This window comes from Tamandua tetradactyla, chromosome 13, assembly GCF_023851605.1.
Source record: "Tamandua tetradactyla isolate mTamTet1 chromosome 13, mTamTet1.pri, whole genome shotgun sequence".
NCBI classification, from domain to species: Eukaryota; Metazoa; Chordata; class Mammalia; order Pilosa; family Myrmecophagidae; genus Tamandua; species Tamandua tetradactyla.
Genome location: NC_135339.1, coordinates 85,804,280 through 85,826,839, shown reverse-complemented (window position 1 = coordinate 85,826,839; position 22,560 = coordinate 85,804,280). Strand labels below are relative to the sequence as shown.

Sequence of the window (22,560 nt, the reverse complement as noted above, 5' to 3'; positions counted from 1 at the left end):
TTCCCGGATCTGAAGGGGGAAGGGAAAGCATCACATCACAGGTCTTGATGCAGTGTCCTAGGATAGGGAAGACGGGCTGTCCTGGTGTCCCCCTAAGGAGCGTCAGGAAGGAGTGCGTGCAGGCACCCTTGCTCCCCGGAGGAGTCCCTTTCTGGTGACTGGGCCCTGCAGCTCCCGGCAGTCCTTGCGGAGACGGGGGGCGGGGGGAGGGCGGGAGATCTGGGTGCGCGGGGAGGACGACCCCAGCCAGCTCTCGGGATGTGACAATGTCTCACCAAGCGCCCCAATGGCCTCTCCTGCCACAGAGGCCTCGAAAAGACCTGCACTCGGGCCTCAGATGCTTCCAACCCAGCGGCTCTCTGGCTCTGCGTTCCCACGCCCCGGCTCAATTACTTCTCTTGCACTGGGAGAAATAGCACCCTTCCGACCCAACAAGAGAGAAGCGACATTTCGCTCCTAGGCCGGCTTCTCGGTCCTCACGGCTGCGGATCTTCAGGCTGTGTCCTCGCCTGTCCCTCTCCCGCATCCCCCACGCTCCACCAGTGCTGTGGCTCACGGAGGGACATGCCAGCCCAGGGCAGCGGGCCTCCCCAGTAGGAGGGGAAGTAGGCCACGGAGAGCGGTACAAAGGAAACACGTGCTTGTGGAGAACCAGTTATTTCTCGACTTTGTAAAGACCGGGTCAGTCAAGAACCATTTTCTAGAATCCAAACACAAATAAAGAAGTTTTTGGTTTGGTGGGTTTTTTTTTTTTTTTTTTTTTTGGCCTTTGATAATATCGTGTTCTGCCTGTAAAATTTAATGACATGTTTGCTATTGCAACATTATTTTTAATGAGCTATTATTGGCCTGTCCGGCAGTTAGTATTGCCAACAGTAAAAGGCATCAGTATGTTTGCAGGTAACACAAGGAACAACATGTTCTGACCCCGAATTTCTATTTATTTTTCATTTACGACACATGTCTGCGTTTTTATTCCAAACCAGAGAGAAATAAAGGAAGCTTTATCTATCTTCACTAGAGGCCAGGCTAAAATTTTGCCATAAATACGCATACCGGTTTATTTGGGGGCAGGTTTCCATCAACAGAAAACGATACTCGAAGTTTCAGCCAGAAGAGAATCAATTTTGTCGATTGAATTTGAGGAGCCTGGCAAAGTGCTGGGAGAGGGACAGGGAAAGCTTGCAGGCACTCGCCAGCCGTCGCGCCCTGTGGATACCCTCCCGGTTCTTCTCTGCCTCCGGGTTCTCCATCTCCCCCTGCCGGCTCCCCAACTTCATTCCCTGCCTGGAGCTGAGCGTGCAGACGCCCAGCTCGAAGACAGGCGGCCGCGTCGGGATGACAAGGAGCGCCCAAGCACCTGCTTCCGCGAGAGGTCACACTCTTGCAGACTGACCCGGGCGCGCTGCACCTCCGCAGGCAGCCCAGCAGGAGCGCGGTGGCCCGGCGCCAGACAGCGCGTGGGAGTCACAAGTGCGCAGCTTCAGAGCCCTGGCCGTGACCCGCGCGAGGGACGCAGAAAGGCCAACCTCCATCCTTGAGGTGTTGGGTGACTCTGCACAGAGAAAGGCCTGGCAGGGTTGGAGCAGGATCCTCTCCGTTGGCAGTGTCTGTTCCGTGGCACTTGGTTCCCCGAGGTCCGCTCACAGGAGCCTCAGTGGTCTAAGGCTTGCTGAGGCATCCCTGACCCGGGGTTGGGAGTCCGAGGGCTGGCCGGCCCCTAGGGCTGCCCTCTTGTGCCCCAGCCTCTTGCAGCAGGACTTCGCGGTCAGCCTCCTAACCTGGCTAAACTCCACACTCACCCCTTCCCGCCCCATCCCAGAGACACTCATAGCCCACCACGCAGAGCCCAGGGGTGCATTGCAGAGAAATTGGGCTCTCGAAAGAACTGTGGCTTGGGAACGCAGCGCGAGGCTGCAGTCCCGCGTTAGGAAATACCACCCTGTAGCTGTCGCTTCGCCCAATTTCGCAAACTAGATAAACCTAGATCCTCACCTCTTGAGACCCGCATTCCTCCCTGTTCGCAAGGCCTTTCAAGCCGGGGAAGATACTTGGGGAGAAAGAACCCTTGGTCGCAAACAAAGCCGCCTCTGTCTCCGCGGCCGCCTGGATTATAGGAGCGGACGCCCGGTGCGTCTCGGCGAGCGCAGAGGCAGCCAAGGGCCAGACATAGAGAAAAGAATTTTGGAGACACCTGCTCTGGGAAAAATCGCCCAAAGTTATACGCTCTGGCAACATAAAGTTTGCTCTTTTCTTTTTTAATTAATTCAATGTCACGACAACATTCAGTGTAACAATATTTTGTGGTTTTTTTTCTTTTTCTTAAAAAGGGACTGAACCCGGGCAGAAATGGGAGAAATGAGGGGAAACAAACTATCGCAGAACAACAGGTGTAGCCGACAGAAAGAAACCAGATTGGGAGGCAGAGCCAGGAGCCCTGGAGAGTTGAGGGTGAGCTTTACAAGAAATCTGTACACATTTATCAAATAAGTTAAAATTCTCCTAAATTGATTGTCCTTCACTTAAAGCGCTCCAGTATGCCTAACTTCCTCCTTCGAGCATTGCTACCTATACTTGTTTTCTTGCTTGTCCATTGTCCCCTGCTTAATTTTCTCTTCCTACACTAAAAACAGTGGTTATACAGTGAAAACGTCTGCTTTCCTCGGTGGAGGGAGAAGCAGAGTGCTCAAGAAATTTTGTACAATATTGCACAGATCAAAAATACAACAGTTACTGCAGGGGGAAAAAAGATAGGGGGATAGGCTAAAAGATATAGTTTTTTTCTTTTAATATTGAAATCACTCTCCCAAAACAGGGAACAAAATAATGATACTGATATTCATAATAATTTACCAACAAATGAAGTTCCCGAAATAAAATGATACTAATGAAACACCACTCAAACTGGGCCTAATGTGGAGCTGTTTCCATAATCAGAATTCTGGTTTTTGGCTGTCTTGTCTTTTTCCCGTTAAACGCTTAATTAGAGAATTCCTCGGTCACAAAGAGGGGAAGAGGGAGAGTCAATTGCGACAGACCTCTCCCAGGGCGAAAAGCCGCCTGAGTCCCAGTTCTTAGAGGAAGCGTGTTCAGATTCTGAAAATTAAGACGGCAAATTGATTGGGAGGAGGGAACCACTCCCAGAAGTCCAGAAATAAAAACACTACAATATGAATTCTCTCTGTACTTCTGAAAATAGTTCAATAGAAAAATGAATAAACTAAAGGGATTCGGTTTTTTCTTTTGTGCTCATTTTCCTTCTATAAAAATAAAACCAAAAAAGCCACAACACAGTACAAATTTGGGAGGGGAAAAAGAATTGAACATTTTACAAAAGCTTGCAGCCCAATTATCTGACCCGGGAATTTTGTTTTCTTCCTCCTTTCTCTTGATATAAACCAAAGCCAAAAGTAAGAGGGGAAAGCGCCTCAAATCCAGTAGGGATGAATTGCACGAAAATGCATTGCAAATACTTACAAAACGCTACTGATTGGGGGAGGGGAGGCCGGAGCAGCCCGCGCGCCGGAGCCCGGGGTTCCCGAAGGCTGCTGACACCTCGGTGCCCTCAGCCAGCAGGGTCCGGCCCAGTCTCCTCTGGGGTCCGGGCGCTCCCTCCTCCTCCCCTCTCGGGCCTCAGACGGGCCGCAGCAGCGGCACGGACGAGACCACCGGGTGCGAGTAATAGACCGGGTGAGGGAAGGTGAGCAGCGGCTGGCTGACTGGCACCGGGGCCCCCGCGGCCGCGGCCGCCGCGCCCTCGGCCGCCGAGTTCTCATGGTAGAGGATGGGCACCCGCACGATGCGCTGCGCCGCGGCGTGGCTCAGGTTTGCCGCCTCCAGCTCGGCCGCCAGCTGCCGCTTCCACTTGTTGCGGCGGTTCTGGAACCAAATCTTCACCTGCGTCTCGGTGAGATGCAGCGACGCGGCCAGGCCGGCGCGCTCCGAGCTGCTCAGGTAGCGCTTCATGTCGAAGGTGGACTCGAGCTGGAAGACCTGGCTGCGCGAAAAGACTGTGCGCGTCTTCTTCTTGCGGCACGCCGGCTTTTTCTCCGGGCTGTCGGCGCCCTTCTTCCAGTCCTCGGCGCCCGGCGTCGCCGCGGCCGCTGCCCCAACGCTTGCCCCGGCCGCGCCCGGCGTGCTCTCGTCCTCCTTCTTGCCTTCCTCTGAGTCGCTCTCCTCCAAAACGATCTCGTCCGGACTCTTGGAGTCCCGCTCCTTGGGGTCGGGGTCGGCCTTGAGCAGCGGCTCGGGGGAGTCGCGGTCGGTGCCCGAGGCGGGGGAGGAGTCTCGCAGGAGGACCTTCTCCGAGGCTGGAGAGAAACAGACAGACCGACGCACACACACGCACACGGACACAAGCTTCAGCGAGACTCGGCGCCTGCGGGCCACAGGCTCAACCCTTATACCGACCTCCGGGAACCTAGCCCCGAGGCCTCACCATCCCCTTCGGTCTCCTCCTTCCCAGCTGGGCCGGATTGGGGGCGCCGTATCCTGGACCCCATCCTCATCCCCTCCCGAGGACAAGTGACAGAGACCTGATGATGACAGTGCGGCCGCTTCCTTCCTTTCCCTCAGCAACTCCACCAGGGGCCCGCGGAGAGATCTACTTCAGAACTGGGCCCACTCGGTTCCCAACCCCTCCTTGCAGGCCGTGCCCCCCAGCCCTCGCTGCTTGCAGCCTGCCCACTCAAGTCCGAAGCCACTCTTCCCGGGAAGCGCTGCGCCCGGGCCTCCAAGCTCTACTTCTTTTCTCCCCAAGTGGGATCGGCCCCTCAGGCAGCGCAACCGAGTGCGCGGACAAGAGATGAGGAAGAGGGGCCAGAATAAGTTGGTCAAACAGGTTTGAGGGTGCGGGGGTCCTAGGGCTGCTGGAGGAGGCTGCAAAGGGCAGGGGAGGGTCGGGCGCGCGGAGAGGGGTACAACGAAAGTTCAAAGAGCGGTCGGTACCTTCGGGTCGTGGGAGGTGGCCGCCGGCGGGAGTCAGGGTGTAGGGGTACCACCAGGCCGGGGAGCGCTCCAGGTAGTGCGCGGGCAGGGCAAACCTCTGCGCCGGGATCTCAAAGCGGGGGAAAGCCAGGTCGCCCACCTGCGAGAGCGCGAAGCCCGCGGCGCCCTCCAGGGCCCCTTTGGCAGCCGCGGCTGCTGCGGCGGCAGCGGCTGCAGCTGCTGAGGCCGGCGCGAAGAGCGTCCGTGGGGGCGGTTGCGGCTTAGGGGGCGGCCGGTGGTGGTCTCCGTTGAGCAGGTTCTTGATGGAGAATGGGGACTCCTTGGGCGCCGGAGGCGGGGGCGGCGGGGGCTGCGCGCTGGCGGTGCCTGGGGCGTCCGGCCCGGGCTCCGGCATGGTCCCCTCTCCTCCGAGTCCCCGGGAGGGAGGGAGCGGGACAAGCGGGCGGCCGGGCGAGCAGGCGGGCGGCCGGAAATCAGACCATAAACGGAACTCAACTACGGGGCGCAAAGTCGGGGGCCGCCCCGGGCGCAAATCCAGCTGCGTGAGGGCGGGGTGAGGACCTGGCCAGGGCGGGCTAGCATGGGGGAGGGGGACGGAGGGGCGGGGAGCGTCTCGGCCGCGGCGCGGAGGGAGCGAGGCGGCTCCGCGGCGGCTGCAGCTCCCGGGAAGGAGGCGGCTAGAGCAGTCCCCGGCTTGGGGCTGCGTCAATCCGGCGCCGGATGCTAATGATGAAATCAAAGTGTCATCCAAGTTAAATGCGGGGAGTATACGGCGATTGGGCGCGTACAATGGCAAATGGGATTAGGCCGGCAAAGGCGCAGCCGAGCCCCGGCCCCGCAGCCGCCTCCACCACCGCCCCCTCCTCGTCTTCCCTTGGATTTTGGCGCTTTGGCTTGGGGCTATAAGAGCCCGCCTGTTATTGGCTTTATATAGTCCAATTAGGCAGCAAATGAGGACAAGCCTATTAGCACAAAAGGATATTGGCTCCCGCTAAAGAGGCACTCCGAGCGCTCTGGCGAGCGCAGGAGGCGAGCGAGGAACTCGGAGCCGGCGGCGCCCGCGACCCAAGCGCACTGACAGCCGCGGCGCCGGGAGCCCGCGCCTCCCTCTCCCCCCTGCGGCTCCGGCACCCGCTTCCTGCCGCTGGGCCTGCGGGAGGGGGGAGGGGCGGCCCCGGGTCACCTCGGGGTTATCCGCGCTTGCAGCTGCCTCTCTCGCGTCCCCAGGGGCCTGGCAAGGGCCCGCGGTCCCCAAGCGGCTGGAGAGCCACGCAGCGCCGGCGCAGGCGACCGGGCGCGACCTCCGGCCAGCGGCGTAGCTCAGCACTCTGCTACCCTTTGGGGTCTGGCGGCCTCAGCGTTTTCCTGCTAAGCCTGTTAAGAAGGGCGCGGCCACGAAGAGGGGAATTTATGTTCTCCACCCACCGTCTAGTGGATAGGAAGGGAATCCTTGCGCTGCGTCCTCGGCCTCAGGAATCCGCGTGGCTTTGCCTTTGGCCCGGGAAAACCGAAGAGTGAACCCTTCCCCAGAAAGAGATGTGGGTGTGCGTGTCCGCGCTCCCTCGGGTGCGCGCAGAACAGGCCGACGCCCGCGCGTCACTGAGAAGGGCCTCTAGGGCCGCCACGGCCGCGCACCGACGGCCGCGATCGAATTGTACCCCTAGGCTCTGGCCGCGGGTGCCCAAGGCTTGGAGAACCAACTCCGATCCCGCAGCCCCGAAAGCAAGCACTTTCTCCTGGGAAGTCTCTCCGCCTGGCATTTGGAGCCTCCTCACTTTTAAATAGGGGCAAAGCGAACCAAAAGGCACAGCGTCCCACCTTCCTCCGCCGGGGCTGTGGCAGGGGCACCCGCAGCCCTTCTTGATGGCAGTCAAATCCTGAGAACACCTAGCTGGGCCACTGGGAGAAAGCTGGGCGGAAGGTCATTCGACTCCATCGGGTTTTAAAACAGTCCCCGGATCGCACGAGAAGCTCGAGAGGCAGACATTTAAGACTCCAGATTTCAGCATTAAATAAATCAAAATAGCTTGTGGGGTACCTTCCCGAGAGAGAGAACTCCCGGGTCAGAGAAAGGTGAAGAAGTGGCTATCCCGCCTCTCCTTCCGCCCTGCAGTAGGCCCGCCCCATCCACCCCAGGTCTTCGTATGCCCCCTACTTTTCCCCGTCTCCTGCTTTTTCTCCTATTTCGAAGCAGCCCTGCACTGGTAGAGGCGACCAACCTTGGGACCCTAATTGAGAAGCGAGTATAAGTTTTCTGTTCCCGTCCGGAGACTTTGGTCCCTCCCCCACCAAGGAGCGATGGACGAATTTAGTGCTCCTTTCAGCAAACATCCATTTACAGCTGTGAACCCTATTTTTGCACTGGGAACCCGAAAGCAATGTAAATGGCTCTTTCACAAACAACGTTGCTGTTGTTATTGTGCTTATTCCCTTGAGCTTGTACAGGGCTTTGCCGAATGGCACAACGCTACACAAGCCTAAAATTGGTTTGGAACGAATCACAGCCCTGAACTCAAGCAGGGTGGGGTTCACACTCGGATTTTATAGGTGGAAACATGCTCCTAGAGAGGTGGAGACCTGGCCAAGGTCACCATCTGGTTCTGGGCACCCCGAGGTCATTTTCTTCCTTGCTCGATGAGCGTAGGTCTGCGCGGATTGAGAGAGCACCGCCTGCACCCGCCCCCCGCGGGCAGAGCCCCGTGCGCGCGCGCGTTCGCACTGTGGAGCTCTTGCGCCCCGGGCGGATGCGTGAAAACTTGCCCCAAGTTCTGACGCACCAAGCCACCTTCAAACTGAGACAAGCGCATAAACTTTTCGTCTTCGCGGAAAAAGAAGCTGCAGGCAGAAGGCGCCCAAAAGGCTGAGGGTTGTGGCTGGGAGGTGGGTTCTTGGCTGATAGCAACTCGGGGACTAGACCCAGGATGGGCAGGGGCCTGGCGGCGGGAGGAGAGGCCGGGACAGACTCCCTGCGTGCTGCGAAGCCATGGATTGTCTGAACCTGTCGCCCTAAGATTTTTCGGCGTCTTCTCCCAGGGGGTGCGTTGGTGCGTGTGTGCGCGAGTGTGCGTGTGTGCGTGTGCGCGCGCTCTGGTTTTGATAACGGAGAGGGGTTTCTCAGGTGTCACCACCCTATTCCATTTCCGAGTTTCGGGATGCTGGGCTTGAACAGCCGCTTACACCGGGCAGTGCCTTTTCCACCTTCCGCTGCCCCGGGCGCGGATGCAGCTCTTCCTCCGCCCTCTGGAGAAGCTGGAGCGCGGGGCTTCAGCTTACCGGCGCCCAGGTTTCCATTCAAAGCCAGGCAAACAGCGCTCCCTATGGGACGTCCTCTAAACCAACCCTATGGAACCGGTGAGAAAAACCTCCGTCCAGGCGCAAAGTATTTAAAAGCCAGCGCGGTTTTACCCTTCCGGGCCACAGCTAAAAAGTAAAAGCTTTTTATCTCTGAATTCCGAAGACGCAGCCGGTGAAATCGCGTACAGCTTTCTGCTAATTCTTACTTGGCCACCGTAGAAATAGGCCTCACCTGCTCTCCCCTCCCCCCCCCGCCCTTTTCCCTACCTCTGTTTTAGGGCCCTTTTCTATGTTTCCCTTTGTAACTTATTCTTTAGGCGCAGGTCTTGACTGCAGGCCAGCTGTGAACTCCTGGAAGGTGGAATGGGGGCTGCCTTATTCATCTGCTCTCCAGGAAACCGCACACCATTCGCCAGCGAATGAGCGCTCAGCAACACTTTGTGTTAATGCATGTGTGAGTGAGTGAGTGAGTGAATTCCCAGTTCCCATTGCAGAGGATTGGTACAGTTGATGTGGGTCCTTCAGATAGCCTGATCATACCCAAAAGCAATTTTTAATAAGTTTAATGGAAACCTGAATTCTTTTGATGATATATGGCAAAACCTAAGGGATGAGCTGCTGTAACAAAATCCCACAGACCAGCTGGCTTAAATACCAGAAATGTGTTATCTTATGGGTCTGAAGGTTAAAAGTCCAAAAACTAAGATATTGGCAGGACCATTTTTTCTTGTAAGGGGAGAATCCATGCCTCTTTCCTAGTTTCTGGATGCCCAGGCATCCACGGTATTCCTTGGCTTATGTTGGCATCATTCAGTCCTTGCCTCCATCCCTTGGCCATTTCTTTCTTTGTCTCTCGACTGACTCTCCAAAGTTCATCTGTTCTTCAGGATACCAGTCATTGGATCAGAACCCACCCGGATACAGTTTGGCCTCGTCTTAACTAATCACACCTTCAAAGATCCTATTTCCAAATAGGATCACATTTAAAAGATGAGGTTAGGACTTGAACGTATCTTTTGGGGTAACAAGTCAGTCCATAACAAAGCCCCAGGGCAAGGACAACTAGCGATACCTTCCATAGGCTGATCCAAGGAGGATGAGCTCTGCAGTGCAGAGTGTCTGCCCACCCCCTGGGAGCCTGGAGAATGCTAGCACTATGGAGTCCAGCTTTCATACAAAAGAATGAGGCCTGGGAGGCAGGTGCTTAGAACGACACTCTCATCCCTCAACCACACATACGTATATATCTGCACCCATATAAGTTGGGTGTGGGTAGTGAGTTCTCCAAGTTAGAGGGAATTTTTCCATAGTCCTCAAAACTTTACTTAAGAGTAGGCTGCTTCCCTCCATAGCCAGAACGGAGCATTTCTCAGAGCAGCTTCCTGGGACAGCCCACCTGTTATCCATGGAGGCAGGGATGAAGTATTTTCTTTTAGGCATCATAGCCTTCTAGCCAAGCTGCGAAGCTCCCAGGCCTGGAAGCCCCTGATAGTCCCATTCTATTGCCTCACTCCCTGGCTTGCTGCTGTGCTCTCCTGACCGAGGGACCTTTCATCTTACAGACAGAATGAACAAAAGCCTGACGTTGGGATGCTTGGGACATCATGCTCAGACCATCTTTTGTGGAAAGCTTCCCCCTATTTGTTCTGATGCTGCCAGGAACACTGCGGAAGCCCCCTCCTTCTTTTTGGCCAACAACTATGATCTGAAAAAACACACAGCCTTCAGAGAAGGGTCATAGCCCAGCTCTCCCTGGTCACAGCTCTGTCCTGAGACTGGTGAATGCCTGACCCTTTGCCAAGAGTCAGCTAAACATTGTTATAAAGGCAAAACCTGCTAACAGGCATGAGTCCTCATTCCATACAGAGCACTCTGCGAAGCGCTTTCCCTGGATCCCTCTCACAGCCCAGCCAGGCAGAATTTTGTGATTCTTCCAACTTGAGGAAACTGAGGCACAAAGGGTATGATAGAGGGGAGGTGGGGAGAATTCTCCTAGGGTTGGCAGGGTAGGCATACAGCAGGTGCTCTGTAAGTGCTGGATATCACTTATTTTTTTGACATTGTTGCTTTTCTCCTTCATTCTTCCAATACTGTAGGAGGAATCCACAGGCCAGAACATGAGGGAAACCCTCTATTTAAAGGGTTTCCCTGAGGAAGAAGAGCCCAGCCCTACACGTGGCAGAGCCCCCAGGGCCCACGAGCCTTCCTCTACTATCACAGGACATACTAGCCACATACACCCCTTCCTTTTGTTTCCTGGCTCTTGTCTTCTGAAAACTGGCTTTCTCCCAAACCAAGTCCTTTTCACATATGGTTGTTTGCAGACTGTGCTCTATCTTCAGAGTTCTAGTAGGGGAAAAGAAATGCAGATATTTGCATTGTGTTCCAGCAATTCTTGTCATTTAGAAGGGTCTGCCTATTTGTGGTTGTTGCTTTGGCTGGTAGTACGGTGTGACCTTTGGCAAGACTCTGAATTTCTATGTGCCCCAGACTCCTCCTCTCAAAAACAAAGGAGTATATCAAAATGACTCCATTATTTCCCATGTCTAGGAAAGAGTCCTCACATGGAAAGGGCTGCACAACGGGCCGATCTCCATTCTTGGGCTTTACCCTCCTCGGGGCTCCTGCGCCTGGGAACCGCTGTGCTTTCCACACCTGCACCCAGAGGGAGGTGGCTGCCCTGATGTCCCTCTAGGGCCCTGTTGTGGACACAGACACTGTTCTTTGGTTTCTCTTGCAGTTCTGAGCTGGGCTGGGATTTCCCAAACAAATCATGCTAAGTACCACAGTCACTACAATCTATTCAACGAATGTTCCCTGAGCACCTGCCTAATATGTGCCAGGCACTAGAGTTTCCGTTCTAGTGGAGAGAGCAAACAAATGAGAAAGTGTGTTAGGGATGATAAGTATTATAGGAAAAACTTGAAAGGGAGCAGAAATGCTGGAGTGGGAGAGGGAGTTGTAGCCTTAAATCAGGTGATCAAGGGAGGCTGCCTTAAGAAGGAGAGATTAAAGCAAAGCCTCCTAGGAGGCCAGGCATTAGGAAGAGTGTTCCAGGCAGAAGAAACTGGCTCAAGCAAAGGACTAAGACAGGAAGGGCCTGGTGTGTTCAGGGAACTGAGGTCGGTGTGCCTGGAACAGCATGATCAAGGGACTAGAAGGAAAGATTGGAGAAGTCAGAGGGGGCAAACCATACAGGATGCTGTAGGCCATGGTAGGGGTTTTATTTTTATTCTGAGTGAGAACCACCACAGGTTTTTTTAAAGTCAACTTTTTTTTTGAGGAAAATATATGGAACAATAAAGTGCACACATTCTAAGGGTACAGTTCAGTGAGCTTTGGCAAACGTATACACCTGAGTAACCACCATCCTATTAGATACAGACCATTTCCACAAGCTGAAAAGTTCCCTCATGGCCTTTTGCAGTCAATTCCCCCAAGCTCTATCCTAAGCAACCACTGATTTGATTTTATCATTAGAGATTAGTTTTGCTGGCTCTACAAGATCATATAAAGAGCATAACCTACTCTTCCTGAGGCTGGCTTCCTTGACTCTATATGTCTTTGCAACTAACAGTGTGTTTGTGCATAGCATTCCCCTGCAGGGTTTTAGCAGAAGAGTGGCACAATTTGAGGTATTTAAAAATCATTTTTAGATTCATCCAATTCCAAGAATTCATCAAATTCTTGTCCTTAAGAAAAATCTGTATCCCACAAGTACATAAACAAAATGTGGCATATCCATACAATGGAATATTATTTGGCAATAACAAAGGAGTGAGGTTCTGGTACCTGCTTGCAACATGGATGAAACCTGAAAATACTGTGCTGAGTGAAAGAAGCCAGGCGCTGAGGAACACATATTGTATGATTTCATTTATGTGAAATGTCCAGAATAAGCAAATCCATGGAGACAGAAAGTAAATTAGTGTTTGCCTAGGGCTGGGAGGCTTGATGGCAAATGAGAAGTGAGTGTTAATGGGTCTGGGGTTTCTTTTGGGGGTGATGAAAATGTTGTAAAATTGATTGTGGCAACGGTTGTCCAACTCTGTGAATGTACTAAAAAAACATTGAATTGTATATTTCAAACGGGTAAATTGCATAGTATGTGAATTATATCTCAATAAAATTGCTATTTAAAAAATTGACCACCATGCCACTGCATACAAGTATAGTCTCCTCAATTCCTCTTGTCTTGGAACTGGTCCAGTGGCCCCTCTGTGGCTCCCCCTACCCAGCCCTTCCCGTTGAGTGGTGGCTAAGCAGGGGTGAGGGGCACCAGAGTGCTTCGTCAGCCACCTTGTGCAGCCAGCCCTGCAGCTCAGGTGAAAAACTTTCTCCCCACACAACATGGGGCAGCCTTGTCCTCTCAGCCCTTAGTGGGGTCCTGCCAGCCATCTCTAAACTGGGCCCTTCGATAGCAAGCCTATCCTGATGGTCCACGTAGAGGTGTTCTCTTGGACACCTCTCTTCCAGCTCTGATGACCTGGGACTCTGTGCTCCTTGTCTGCAGTGACTAGGGAATGACTGATTCCCCTGAACCATCAATTCTCTTCTGCCACATGAACAACCAGGACAGCTCATGAAAGCTTCCAGGCAAGGAGCAACTTCAGCTTCCTCTATTCCAATCATATGCCAATGGCTGAGCAGCCTTAAAGATTCTTTCATTCATTTGCTCATTTATCAGTCATGCCTGGACAGACATTGTCTGGGGTACAAGACTAAACCATTCACAGCCCCTGTCTTTGGGGTGCTTGCAGCCTGGGGAGGGACACTGAGAAGGGAGTGGAAAAGGGTGATGCAATGTGCTCCTAGGACAGGTTGGCACAAAGTGATTTAGGGTCAGAGAAGGAAGCTAATAGGTTGGTGGTCTGCATAGCATAGTCAGTGGAGGCTTCCTGGAGGAGGTGAGCAACAAGAGAATTGGCAAATGTGCTATCACATAGATAAGGGAGAAGGCAGAGAGGCAGAGGAAATAACTGGGGTCTGGCCAGAGAAGTTGTTTCCCAAGTGTGGTCTCTTGACTTCTTGCTTCAAAATCAATAGGACTCTGCTGTACCCACCATATCATGTCATGGGGGGTGGGGAGCCTGGGCTCAGGAATCTGCAGATTTTGCTAGCTGCAGTGGGCAGACTTCTGGCATGGCCCCCAATGAGTCCTATCTCTTGGTATTCACATCCTTAAATAATCCCTCCCTTTGAGTGTGACCTGGACCTAGTAACTTGATTCAAACCAACAGAATACTGGAAAAGTGATGGAATATTTTCATGATTGAATTGCAAGAGATTGTGACTTCTGTCTTGCTAGCTGAATCTCTCTGTTGCTTTCCCAGTTTGCATGCTGAGATGAGCTAAGGGTGCCCTCAGGCTGACAGCCAGTGAAAACAGCCAACAAGGAATCAAATGTTGTCAACAACTGCTTTATGAGCTTGGAAGTGGGTCTTTCCTTGGTTGAGCCTTCAGATGACACTACAACCTTGGTGAACCCTTTGATGCAGCCTTCTAATAGACTGTGAAGCCAAGGCCCCAGCCCAACCATGTCCAGGATCCTGACCCACACAAAGTGGGAGATAAGAAAGAAGCGTTGTTTTAAGCCACTAAGTTTTTTGCTTGTTTTTAAACCACTCAGTTTTGGGGTAATATGTCACACAGAAACTGTGAACTAATTCATCATCTCTCTAGGTATTTCTTAAGCCCATGGCAGTTCAAAGTCTAGGCAGTGGGGAGCTGTGTCAGTTTCCTACAGCTGCCACAACAAATCATGGCAAACTGAGCAGTAGAAATGTATCAGGTGTCAGCAGGGCCATATTCCCTCCTAAGATGCGGTAAGAACTCTTCCTTGCCTCTTTCAGCTTTTGGTAGCTCAAGTGGAACTATCTCAGTTTGTGGCTGCAGCACTTTACTATCTACCTCTGTCTTTTCTCACCTTCTCTTCTGTCTTGGTGTCTTCTCCACTTTTGTTGCTTATAAGGACACTTGTCGCTGGATACAGGACCCACCTGGATATTTCCAGATGCTCTCATCTCACGATCCTTAATACCATCTGTAAAGAACTTTTTTCAAATAAAGTCACATTCCCAGATTCTGGGTGTTAGGTTGGGAACGTATCTTTTTTCAGGGCATCATTTGACCCCAGGAGCCCTGGGAGAAATTTTGAAAAGAGAGCAAGAGGAGCTGAGGAAATTTAGATTCTGGAAAGAAAATTTGAGAGAGGTGAAGGATTTGCTGGAAAGGGGAGGGGTAGGAGGCAGATTAAGAGGTAGCTCATGAGGATCTGAGTTACCAGGGATTTTCACAAAGTGAAAGCACACACATCATTGGCACCCAGCTCAAGAAAGAGAACATTCCAGAATCCTAGCAGGCTCCCTTGTACACCTGTCCAGTCGGTGCTCCTCCCCCCAAAGGTAACCACTCTTCTGATCATAGGTTAATTTTGCCTTTATCTGAACTTTAAATAGATGGAATTGCAAAGTTTACCCTCTTTTGTGCCTAACTTTTTTTGACCAACATCATGTTTGTGAGGCGCAACCACATTGAAACGTTTAATACTAGTTTGTTCTTTTTTCGTTTCTGTTTAATATTGCACTGGGCAGACATGACACAATTTATTTATCCGTTTTGCTGTTGATGGGTGTGACAGTTAAGTTCTGGTGTCAACTTGGACAAGTGATGATGCCCAGTTGTCTGGTCAGGCAAGCCCATTGCTGCAAGGATATTTTGTGGCTGGTTGATAAAACTGGAAGGCTGGTGTATTAGGTCATCAGTCAGTTGATTGCATCTGTGGCTGATCACATCTGCAATCAACTAAGGCTAATCCGATCAGCTGAAGACTTAAGGAAGAAGAGCGACTCTTTCATGGCTCCCTCAGCCAGTGAGCCTCTCCTGCGGACATCGTCCAGACCCTTTATCAGAGCTGCCAGTTTCACAGCCTGCCCTATGGATTTTAGACTCTTCCATTCCCATAGTTGCATGAGACACCTTTATAAATCTCATATTTACAGATCTCTCCTGTTGATTCTGTTTCTCTAGAAAACCCTGACTAATACAATGGACATTTGAGTAGTTTTCAGTTTAGGGAAATTGTACACAGAGCTGATGTCAGTACATCTTCCAGTGAACAGAGCTGTGTGTTTCTGTTGGGTAATTCCAGGAGTGGAATCGTGAGCCATAGACATGTATGTGTTCTCGTCTACTCATAGAACAAAAGCCAGATGACAGAGAGTCATGAGACATGCGGGAGCGAAGACCGAGAGGGTCCCACAGGAGAGCCCGGGCCTCCCACTTGTACTGGCAATGAGGGTTGAAAAGCACTTTCCCACCCAACCTCCCAGGTCATCCTCATTACTCCATGGTCAGGGATATTTATTATTCCATTGCAGATAAAAATAAAACAAAACCAAATCTAAGTCTTGTGAAAGTCGAGCAATTTGCCCCTCTCTTCCTCACCCAGTTGGTCAGGTCTTGACCCTCAGAGACGTCTTGGCTCATCTCCGTTGATAAGAAATTAGCACCAGGCCCTTAGGTGCTGAGGGTCATTCAGGGTTGGGCCAGGGCTCAGGGTTCTGAGATGTCAAGAAAGAAAAGGCTCTCCTTATTGCAGGACATAAATGAATTCACAGGAACAAGGCATTTGGTTGGGAAGAGGAGGAGTAACATAGAGTAAGAGCTTGAATCTGATCATTTGAGATCCCAGCTCTGCTACTTACTGGCTGTGTGGATTTGGGCAAGTTTTTCATCTCCCTTTAGCCTCAGTCTCCCCAGATTCTGCTCTCAGGGGGTTGTGAGGTTGAGATGAGGTTGTGCATGAGGAAGGCTTAGCATGGCATCTAGCTCTGTAGTATTTGCTCAATAAAGGGTAGCTGGCGGGTGACTGGGAATGGACAGAAGCAGGAAGGGCCAAGGAATGCGCCTGAAGGTTGGATTTGAGTCAGTCATGGCAGTTACTAGCTGTGACAGCTTGACCTATCCCTTTGCCTCTTTAGAGAGCAACTATCTTTGTTTCTTTGGCCATAAAGTAAAGGGTGGCACGGGATAGACCCAGCTTGAAAGTGCTGTGATTTTGCAGTGTCCTTTTCTCACCTCCCTGAAAATCTCCTCTAGAATTAGATAGAATTGAAAGAAGAGAGTCTTTGCACACTCACAGTTCATAACTGATTTCTGAAAGATACCAGCCACAAGGAAGTCTTTGCAGTTCTTGAATTTGCCCCAGATTTCTCCCTAAATGGATGGTCTAAAGGCAATTCTAGTCAGCAGATTTCTTCCTGAAAGACATAAACATTTCTAAAACTGTGAAGGGATTATTATGATTGATTAGATAAATGGATTATCCTGAAGTGTGCACGATAGTGTGATCTGTATCGTTTGCACACTGGCACTCCCTGGCATGCTGTTTTTCTGGAGCATGGGGTGACTGGAGTGCTGAAAAAACTAATCCAATTTAGCAAACATGTATTGAGCACTGACAACGTGTCAAACTCCACTTAAGGGGTCACAAATACGATCCAGGTACCATCTCTGCTCTGTGGGACCTTATTGTCTACTGCAATAGAAAGGCAGGTACCACACTAGCTATAAAGTCAAGGCAGAATAGGAGAAGGGCTATTGTAGAGACACGGAAAAAGTGCCAAGAGAGACCTGAAGAGGTGGGGATGAATTCTAAAGCAGAGGATATTGGGGATACCTGGCTTCAAAAATCTTCCAGGTAGGGAAGTGTGGCTTTTAAAGCAGGGCTATAAGATGAAGGAGATTTCAGCAAGCATGATGGAAGTGGAGGAAGAAGCTCTCCATTTAGAGGGAACAGCATGTTCAAAGGTACAGAAGCTTACAGGATGGGGGTTGACACCTCCACTGAGCTTGTAGCACAATGTATGTGTGTGTGTGCGCACACGCGCGTGTGTGTGTGTGTCAGACAAGGGAGTGGTGGGAGTAGGAGGTAAGTTGGAAAGACAGGTTGGGTCCACATCATGAGAAGTCCTCATGGCAGTCCAGAGTGGGCTGACCTATTCCAGGTTAACACTATTTCCAGAGCTTAATGATCACAAATGACCTGATGGTATGCTTATACATATGTGCATGTAAATTATAATTTCAGTTTTCATGAAATGTGTTCTGCCCGAACATATCCTTAAACTGTAGTAATTTGCGGTGAGCTCCACCTGTCTCTACTTTGCCAATGAAGTCACTATGACAGCATCATGTGTTGTTACACAGTTGCCATGAGTCACAGCCTGGAGCACACATGACAACGCAATGAATATTTGTCCAGGGACTTCCATGCACGAAGCTCCAGCCTAAACCCTGGGAGGGCAGGGGTGAACAGGATGGATGAAGGTCCTGAGCTCCTGGGGCTCAGTTCATGTGGGGACGACAACCACCCAAAATGACTGCATTAGTAAATGAGATAAATAAGATTTCAGGTAAAACTATGGCCTTTGAGAGCAGTACAGTGGTGGCTCAGAGGCAGTGTTCTCACCTGCCATGCCAGAGACCCGGGTTTGATTCCTGGAGCCTGCCCATCAATGCCAAACGAACAAAGAAACAAAAAAAACTATGGCCTTTGAGAAAATTAAAACAAGATCTTAGTATAATGTCTTTAAAATGGGCTATCATAAAAATACTATTACAAGACAATTCTCTTGTTTGGTAATTCTACTGTCTAGCCTTCTGCATAATTCAACTTCAGCTATCAGTTTAATTTTCAAATTGCCAAACTGGAAACAAGTCTAGTGATCAGGGGACGCCTAAGTGAAAGAGTGATGTTTTTCTCCATCACTCTTTCAACAGAATGCCCTGGGCATCTACTCTTGGGCATGTGCTAGGCACATGTTGAACGAATACTCCCCCATTCATCCTCTTATACCTTGTAATATATGACAGTGCTCACTGGCTGCAAGCATATGGACACCTTTTACTAGTCACATGCATGATGAAATGGAGAAAGTAGGTGTGCTGGTTTGAAAGGATTTATGTGCCCTAGAGAAGCCATGTTTTAATCCTAATCCCATTTTGTAAAGGCAGCCATTTCTTTTCATCTCTATTAAGTACTGTATGCTGGAAACTTTAGTTAGATTATCTCCATGGAGATGTGACTCAATCAAGTGTGGTATTAAACTTGATTAAGTGAAGATGTGTCTCTATCCATTCCAGGTGGGTCTTGATTAGTTTACTGGAATACTATAAAAGAAGAAGTATTTTGAAGAAAGCTTCAGAACACTGCAGACAGAGCCCACATAGCCACAGACCTTTTGAGATGAAGAAGGAAAACGTCCCCGGGGAACATCATGAAACAAGAAGCCTGTAGAGAAAGCTAGCAGACGTCGCCATGTTCACCATGAGCCTTTCCAGTTGAGAGAGAAACCCTGCACTTCATCAGCCTTTCTTGAGTGAAGGTGTTCTAGTTTGCTAGATGCAAGAATGCAATATACCAGAAACAGAATGGCTTTTAAAAAGGGGAATTTAATAAGTTGCTAGTTTACAGTTCTAAGGCTGAGAAAATGTCCCAATTAAAGCGAGTCTATAGAAATGTCCAATCAAAGGTATTCAGGGAAAGATACCTTGGTTCAAGAAGGCCGATGAAGTTCAGGGTTTCTCTCTCAAGTGAGAAGGCACATGGCGAACACAGTCAGGGCTTCTCTCTCAGCTGGAAGGGCACATGGCAAACACGGCATCATCTGCTAGCTTTCTCTCCTGGCTTCCAGTTTCATGAAGCTCCCTGGGAGGCGTTTTCCTTCTTCATCTCTAAAGGTCACTAGCTTGTGGACTCTCTGCTTCGTGGTGCTTCAGCATTCTCTGCTCTCTCTGAATCTCCCATTCTCCAAAATGTTTCCTCTTTTATAGGACTCCAATAAACCAATCAAGACCCACCCAAATGGGTGGAGACATATTGTCACCTAATCCAGTTTAACAACCACTCTCAACTAAATCACATCATCCAGGGAGATGATCTGATCACAGTTTCAAACATACAGTATTGAATAGGGATTAGTCTATCTTTTATGAAATGGGATTTTGATTAAAACATGGCTTTTCTAGGGGGCATACATCCTTTTAAACTAGCACAGAAGGTAACCTCTTTTTGGTGCCTTGATTTGGACATTTTTATAGACTTGCTTTAATTGGAACTTTTCCATGGCCTTAGAACTGTAAACTAGCAACTTGATAAATCCCTTTTTAAAAGCCATTCCATCTCTGGTATATTGCATTCCAGCATCTAGCAAACTAGAACAGATTTTAATGTGGGATGCTGCTGTGGTTTGTAAATATGAAACATGTTTGGTCAATTTGGAAAGGAGGTGGCTGGTGTTTCTAAAGTATGCATGACTAAGTCATTTGTAGCATGTGTGTATTTACTTATTGACCAGGTGCCAGACATAGTACTAAATGCTCTATGTCCATTATTTGATTTTTAGTCTGTACTCTTAAACTTAGACCATACCATGTCCCTGGTACAGCAAACCCATAAGCATGAAGCTATAAACTGAGGATGTCAGACCTCAAAAGTTAGCCTCGGTTTTGAGGATCAGAGAGTTATAGGAAGATGAAGCTAGCAAAGGGCCCATCAAATCACTACCTTATTAGCTAGCCTAGCTGGGGTCCTGAGCTGGTGTAGACACCTCATGTCTATTTTAACTCCCAGAAAATCCTGGTCATGGCATCAGGATGGAGTCTGATGTTGCACGAATGTTTCTAATCGGCAAAGGGAGCAGTCCAGCCTGGCTATACTCCAGGAGGCTGTGAGCCAAGCAGGAGCTTCTTAAGGAAGGCAAATCCCCAGGATTTGGGTGGGGAAGGTCCCTGTGAGACCAGGAAGTTGCAAAGAGGTGGTGGTGATGTGGCGGTATCCCATGACTGGGACAATCTTCCCTTTCTTCCTTGGGGACTTAGTTGTGACAAAATACTAGGGTGGGACTCCTTCGTCCAGCCCTCTGCACTTCACCCAGTGCTTCCACCCCCTCTCCCTGGTCTGTACCATAGCTCCACTGTGCATGGTGGTCACGGTGGAGGCGGAGAGGTGAAGAAGAAGCACAATGAGGCCGGACTGCCTCTACCACTTAACCAACTGTATGAATATGGTCCAAATACTTAACTGCTCTGTGCCTCAGTGTCCCCATCTGTAAAATGGGGATGATATGAGTATCTTCCTCCTGAAATTGATGAGAGGATTAAGTGAGACAAAGCATGGGGCATGCTTAGCACGGTTCCTGGTATACACTCCATAAATGGCAGCCATTCCTAGTGGGTGGGATCAGTGTTATTATTTTGTCTACTTTAGCAATGGTGGCTCACAGGCACAGAGAAGGTAAGTGGCCTCCCAAGGTCACTCTGCAAGACGGAGGTTATCCTAGGTCCAGTTCCTCCCAATCAGACCCTGAGATGTGGGTTTCTGAGCAGTGATCTATTAAGCAAATGCTCCTGGGGAGATGGGGCAGGGGGAGGGGAAGTAGGATAGGGGTGGGGGTGGGAGATCCCAGGCAGGGTGCCATCTCAGGCCTAGTTCTGCAGAAGCAATGGCCGGTTGCCCTCCTAGAGGTAAGGGTGCTGGGGCTTTCCTACTCTTGCTTCCATCTGTCTTGGTCAAGGACTGCCCCAGGCATCATAGCACCTCCAGTTCTACGTTCCTTTAGGAAAATTGGCTCCTTCCTCCTGAAGGCGATCCTACAAAAGAGTCAGGGTATCTGAAGCAGTGCTGAGGGCTGGAGAGGTGGGGGTGGTTTGGGAGGTAGAGGAAGGGGACAGGGTTGGGTGGGGATGGAGGCATGCAGGAACCGGGGAGGACTGGACGAGCCTGTGCTCTGTTTACTTTAGTGGTGGAAGCAGAACCTCAGTCTACTGGGGTTTAAACTCTGCATTCCAGTTCCCTCTGTTCCAGCTTCCTTCATCCCTTAACTGTTCTACTCCAGCAAGACAGGCAGGTGCCCAAACCGATATGATTCTGACACACTCATCCTTTTGGGGCCATCAGCCTGGCTTCTCCCATTTTGGTGGCAATATTAAAATGGGGGGTAGGGGTGTGACACTCTCATTCTAGGAACAAAAGGAGACTTTCTCCTCAATCTGCTCCTTGTTCTTGGAAATTTGTGGCAACAGTTTCAGTTTAGACATATGACAATTAAATCGTTAAGAGTTTCGATGCTGAATTAATTACCCAGTAGAAAAGGAATCAATTGTGTAAATATATCATTTATGTAATGAGTCCTGGTTGTAATTTAGATGTCCGGATGAATTTTTCTTCTAGTTTCTGTCCTGAAAACAAGTCTAACCCTTGGACCAGGGCCAAACAAACAGCCTCTGTTAGGTCTGAATTCAGGGCATTAAGTGGCCCAAATAGACAGGTGGGGCCAGGAGATACTGGGGGCTGAGAGTGTGGGAAAATTGGAGCAATTTTGCCAAAATGAGCCCAGTTCCTCCTATTATTCTTCACGTCTCTGCAGAAAAATTACTCCCCAGAGACAGGGAGTAGAAGTTAAACATCCCCTTAAATAACACTTTAGGGGAGGCCCCTTTTGGTCCATCCTCGGCACCACCCCAGATGCCAAGGCTCCCTGCGATGGCTTTTCCTTCTAAAGGAGCCACCACTGAGCTCCAGGGGGTGGCACAAATCCCCAAACATTTTACCTTCTTGGGATTGTCCGAGCTGCGCTTCAGTGGGCCGCTTGCTGGTCCAACCCACAGGCCAAGTAGGAAATTAGCTTCCGGACTCCTTGAGGGGGGAAGCAATCCTTGCTTCATTTTTTTTTTTTTTTTTATTCCACTCAACACTCTTTGTTGTGTTGTTGCAGAGGACCCGCCCTCCCCTGACGCCTGGGCTGAGAGGATCCTCTCTCCTCATCTGCACTCCTGCTGGGTGTATTAGTTTCTCATGGCACTGAACTCACAGCCCATGACTGTCCCCCAAGGTGTCTCCCCCACAAAGGGCAGCTTTCTGAGGGCAGAAACTGCCTGGATCATCCATCTCCCAAGAGACCCTCGACAATGTTTGCAGAATGTAGCGATGCATCAAAGTTCTCCCAGCCCCAGCGGACATGGAGTGAAGAGAGGGGCTTCTTGCATAACCAGGGGTCCCATCACCCTTGCAGCTCCCAGGGAGCTCCCCTGACCCCTGAGATACATCCCCATACCTCCCTGGCGTTCCCTAACCCAGTCCTTCTCCCTTCCCATCTACATACAGAGCTCAGCTCAACCCCGGTCCCCTGCACTCACAGCTGGCCCTGGGATGAATTAGTGGCCTTGGAAATGAGCTGACCTGAGTTCCAGCCCAAGTTCTGCTCACACCCTGGAGGGGGTAGGGAAGTCCTAATCTGAGTAAGCAGACCACTGCTT

At 50.6% G+C, this 22,560-nt stretch overlaps 1 protein-coding gene across 1 annotated transcript; it reads right to left on the bottom strand.

Annotated features, from left to right (window-relative positions):
* Positions 1–3,633: 3,633 nt before the first annotated feature.
* Positions 3,634–5,341, bottom strand: HMX3 (H6 family homeobox 3). The gene is made up of 2 exons (XM_077124433.1): positions 4,948–5,341; positions 3,634–4,310 (listed from the first exon to the last, which is right to left on the bottom strand). The coding sequence occupies exons 1-2, from the start codon at positions 5,339–5,341 to the stop codon at positions 3,634–3,636; spliced, it is 1,071 nt and encodes a 356-aa protein (XP_076980548.1).
* Positions 5,342–22,560: the final 17,219 nt, after the last annotated feature.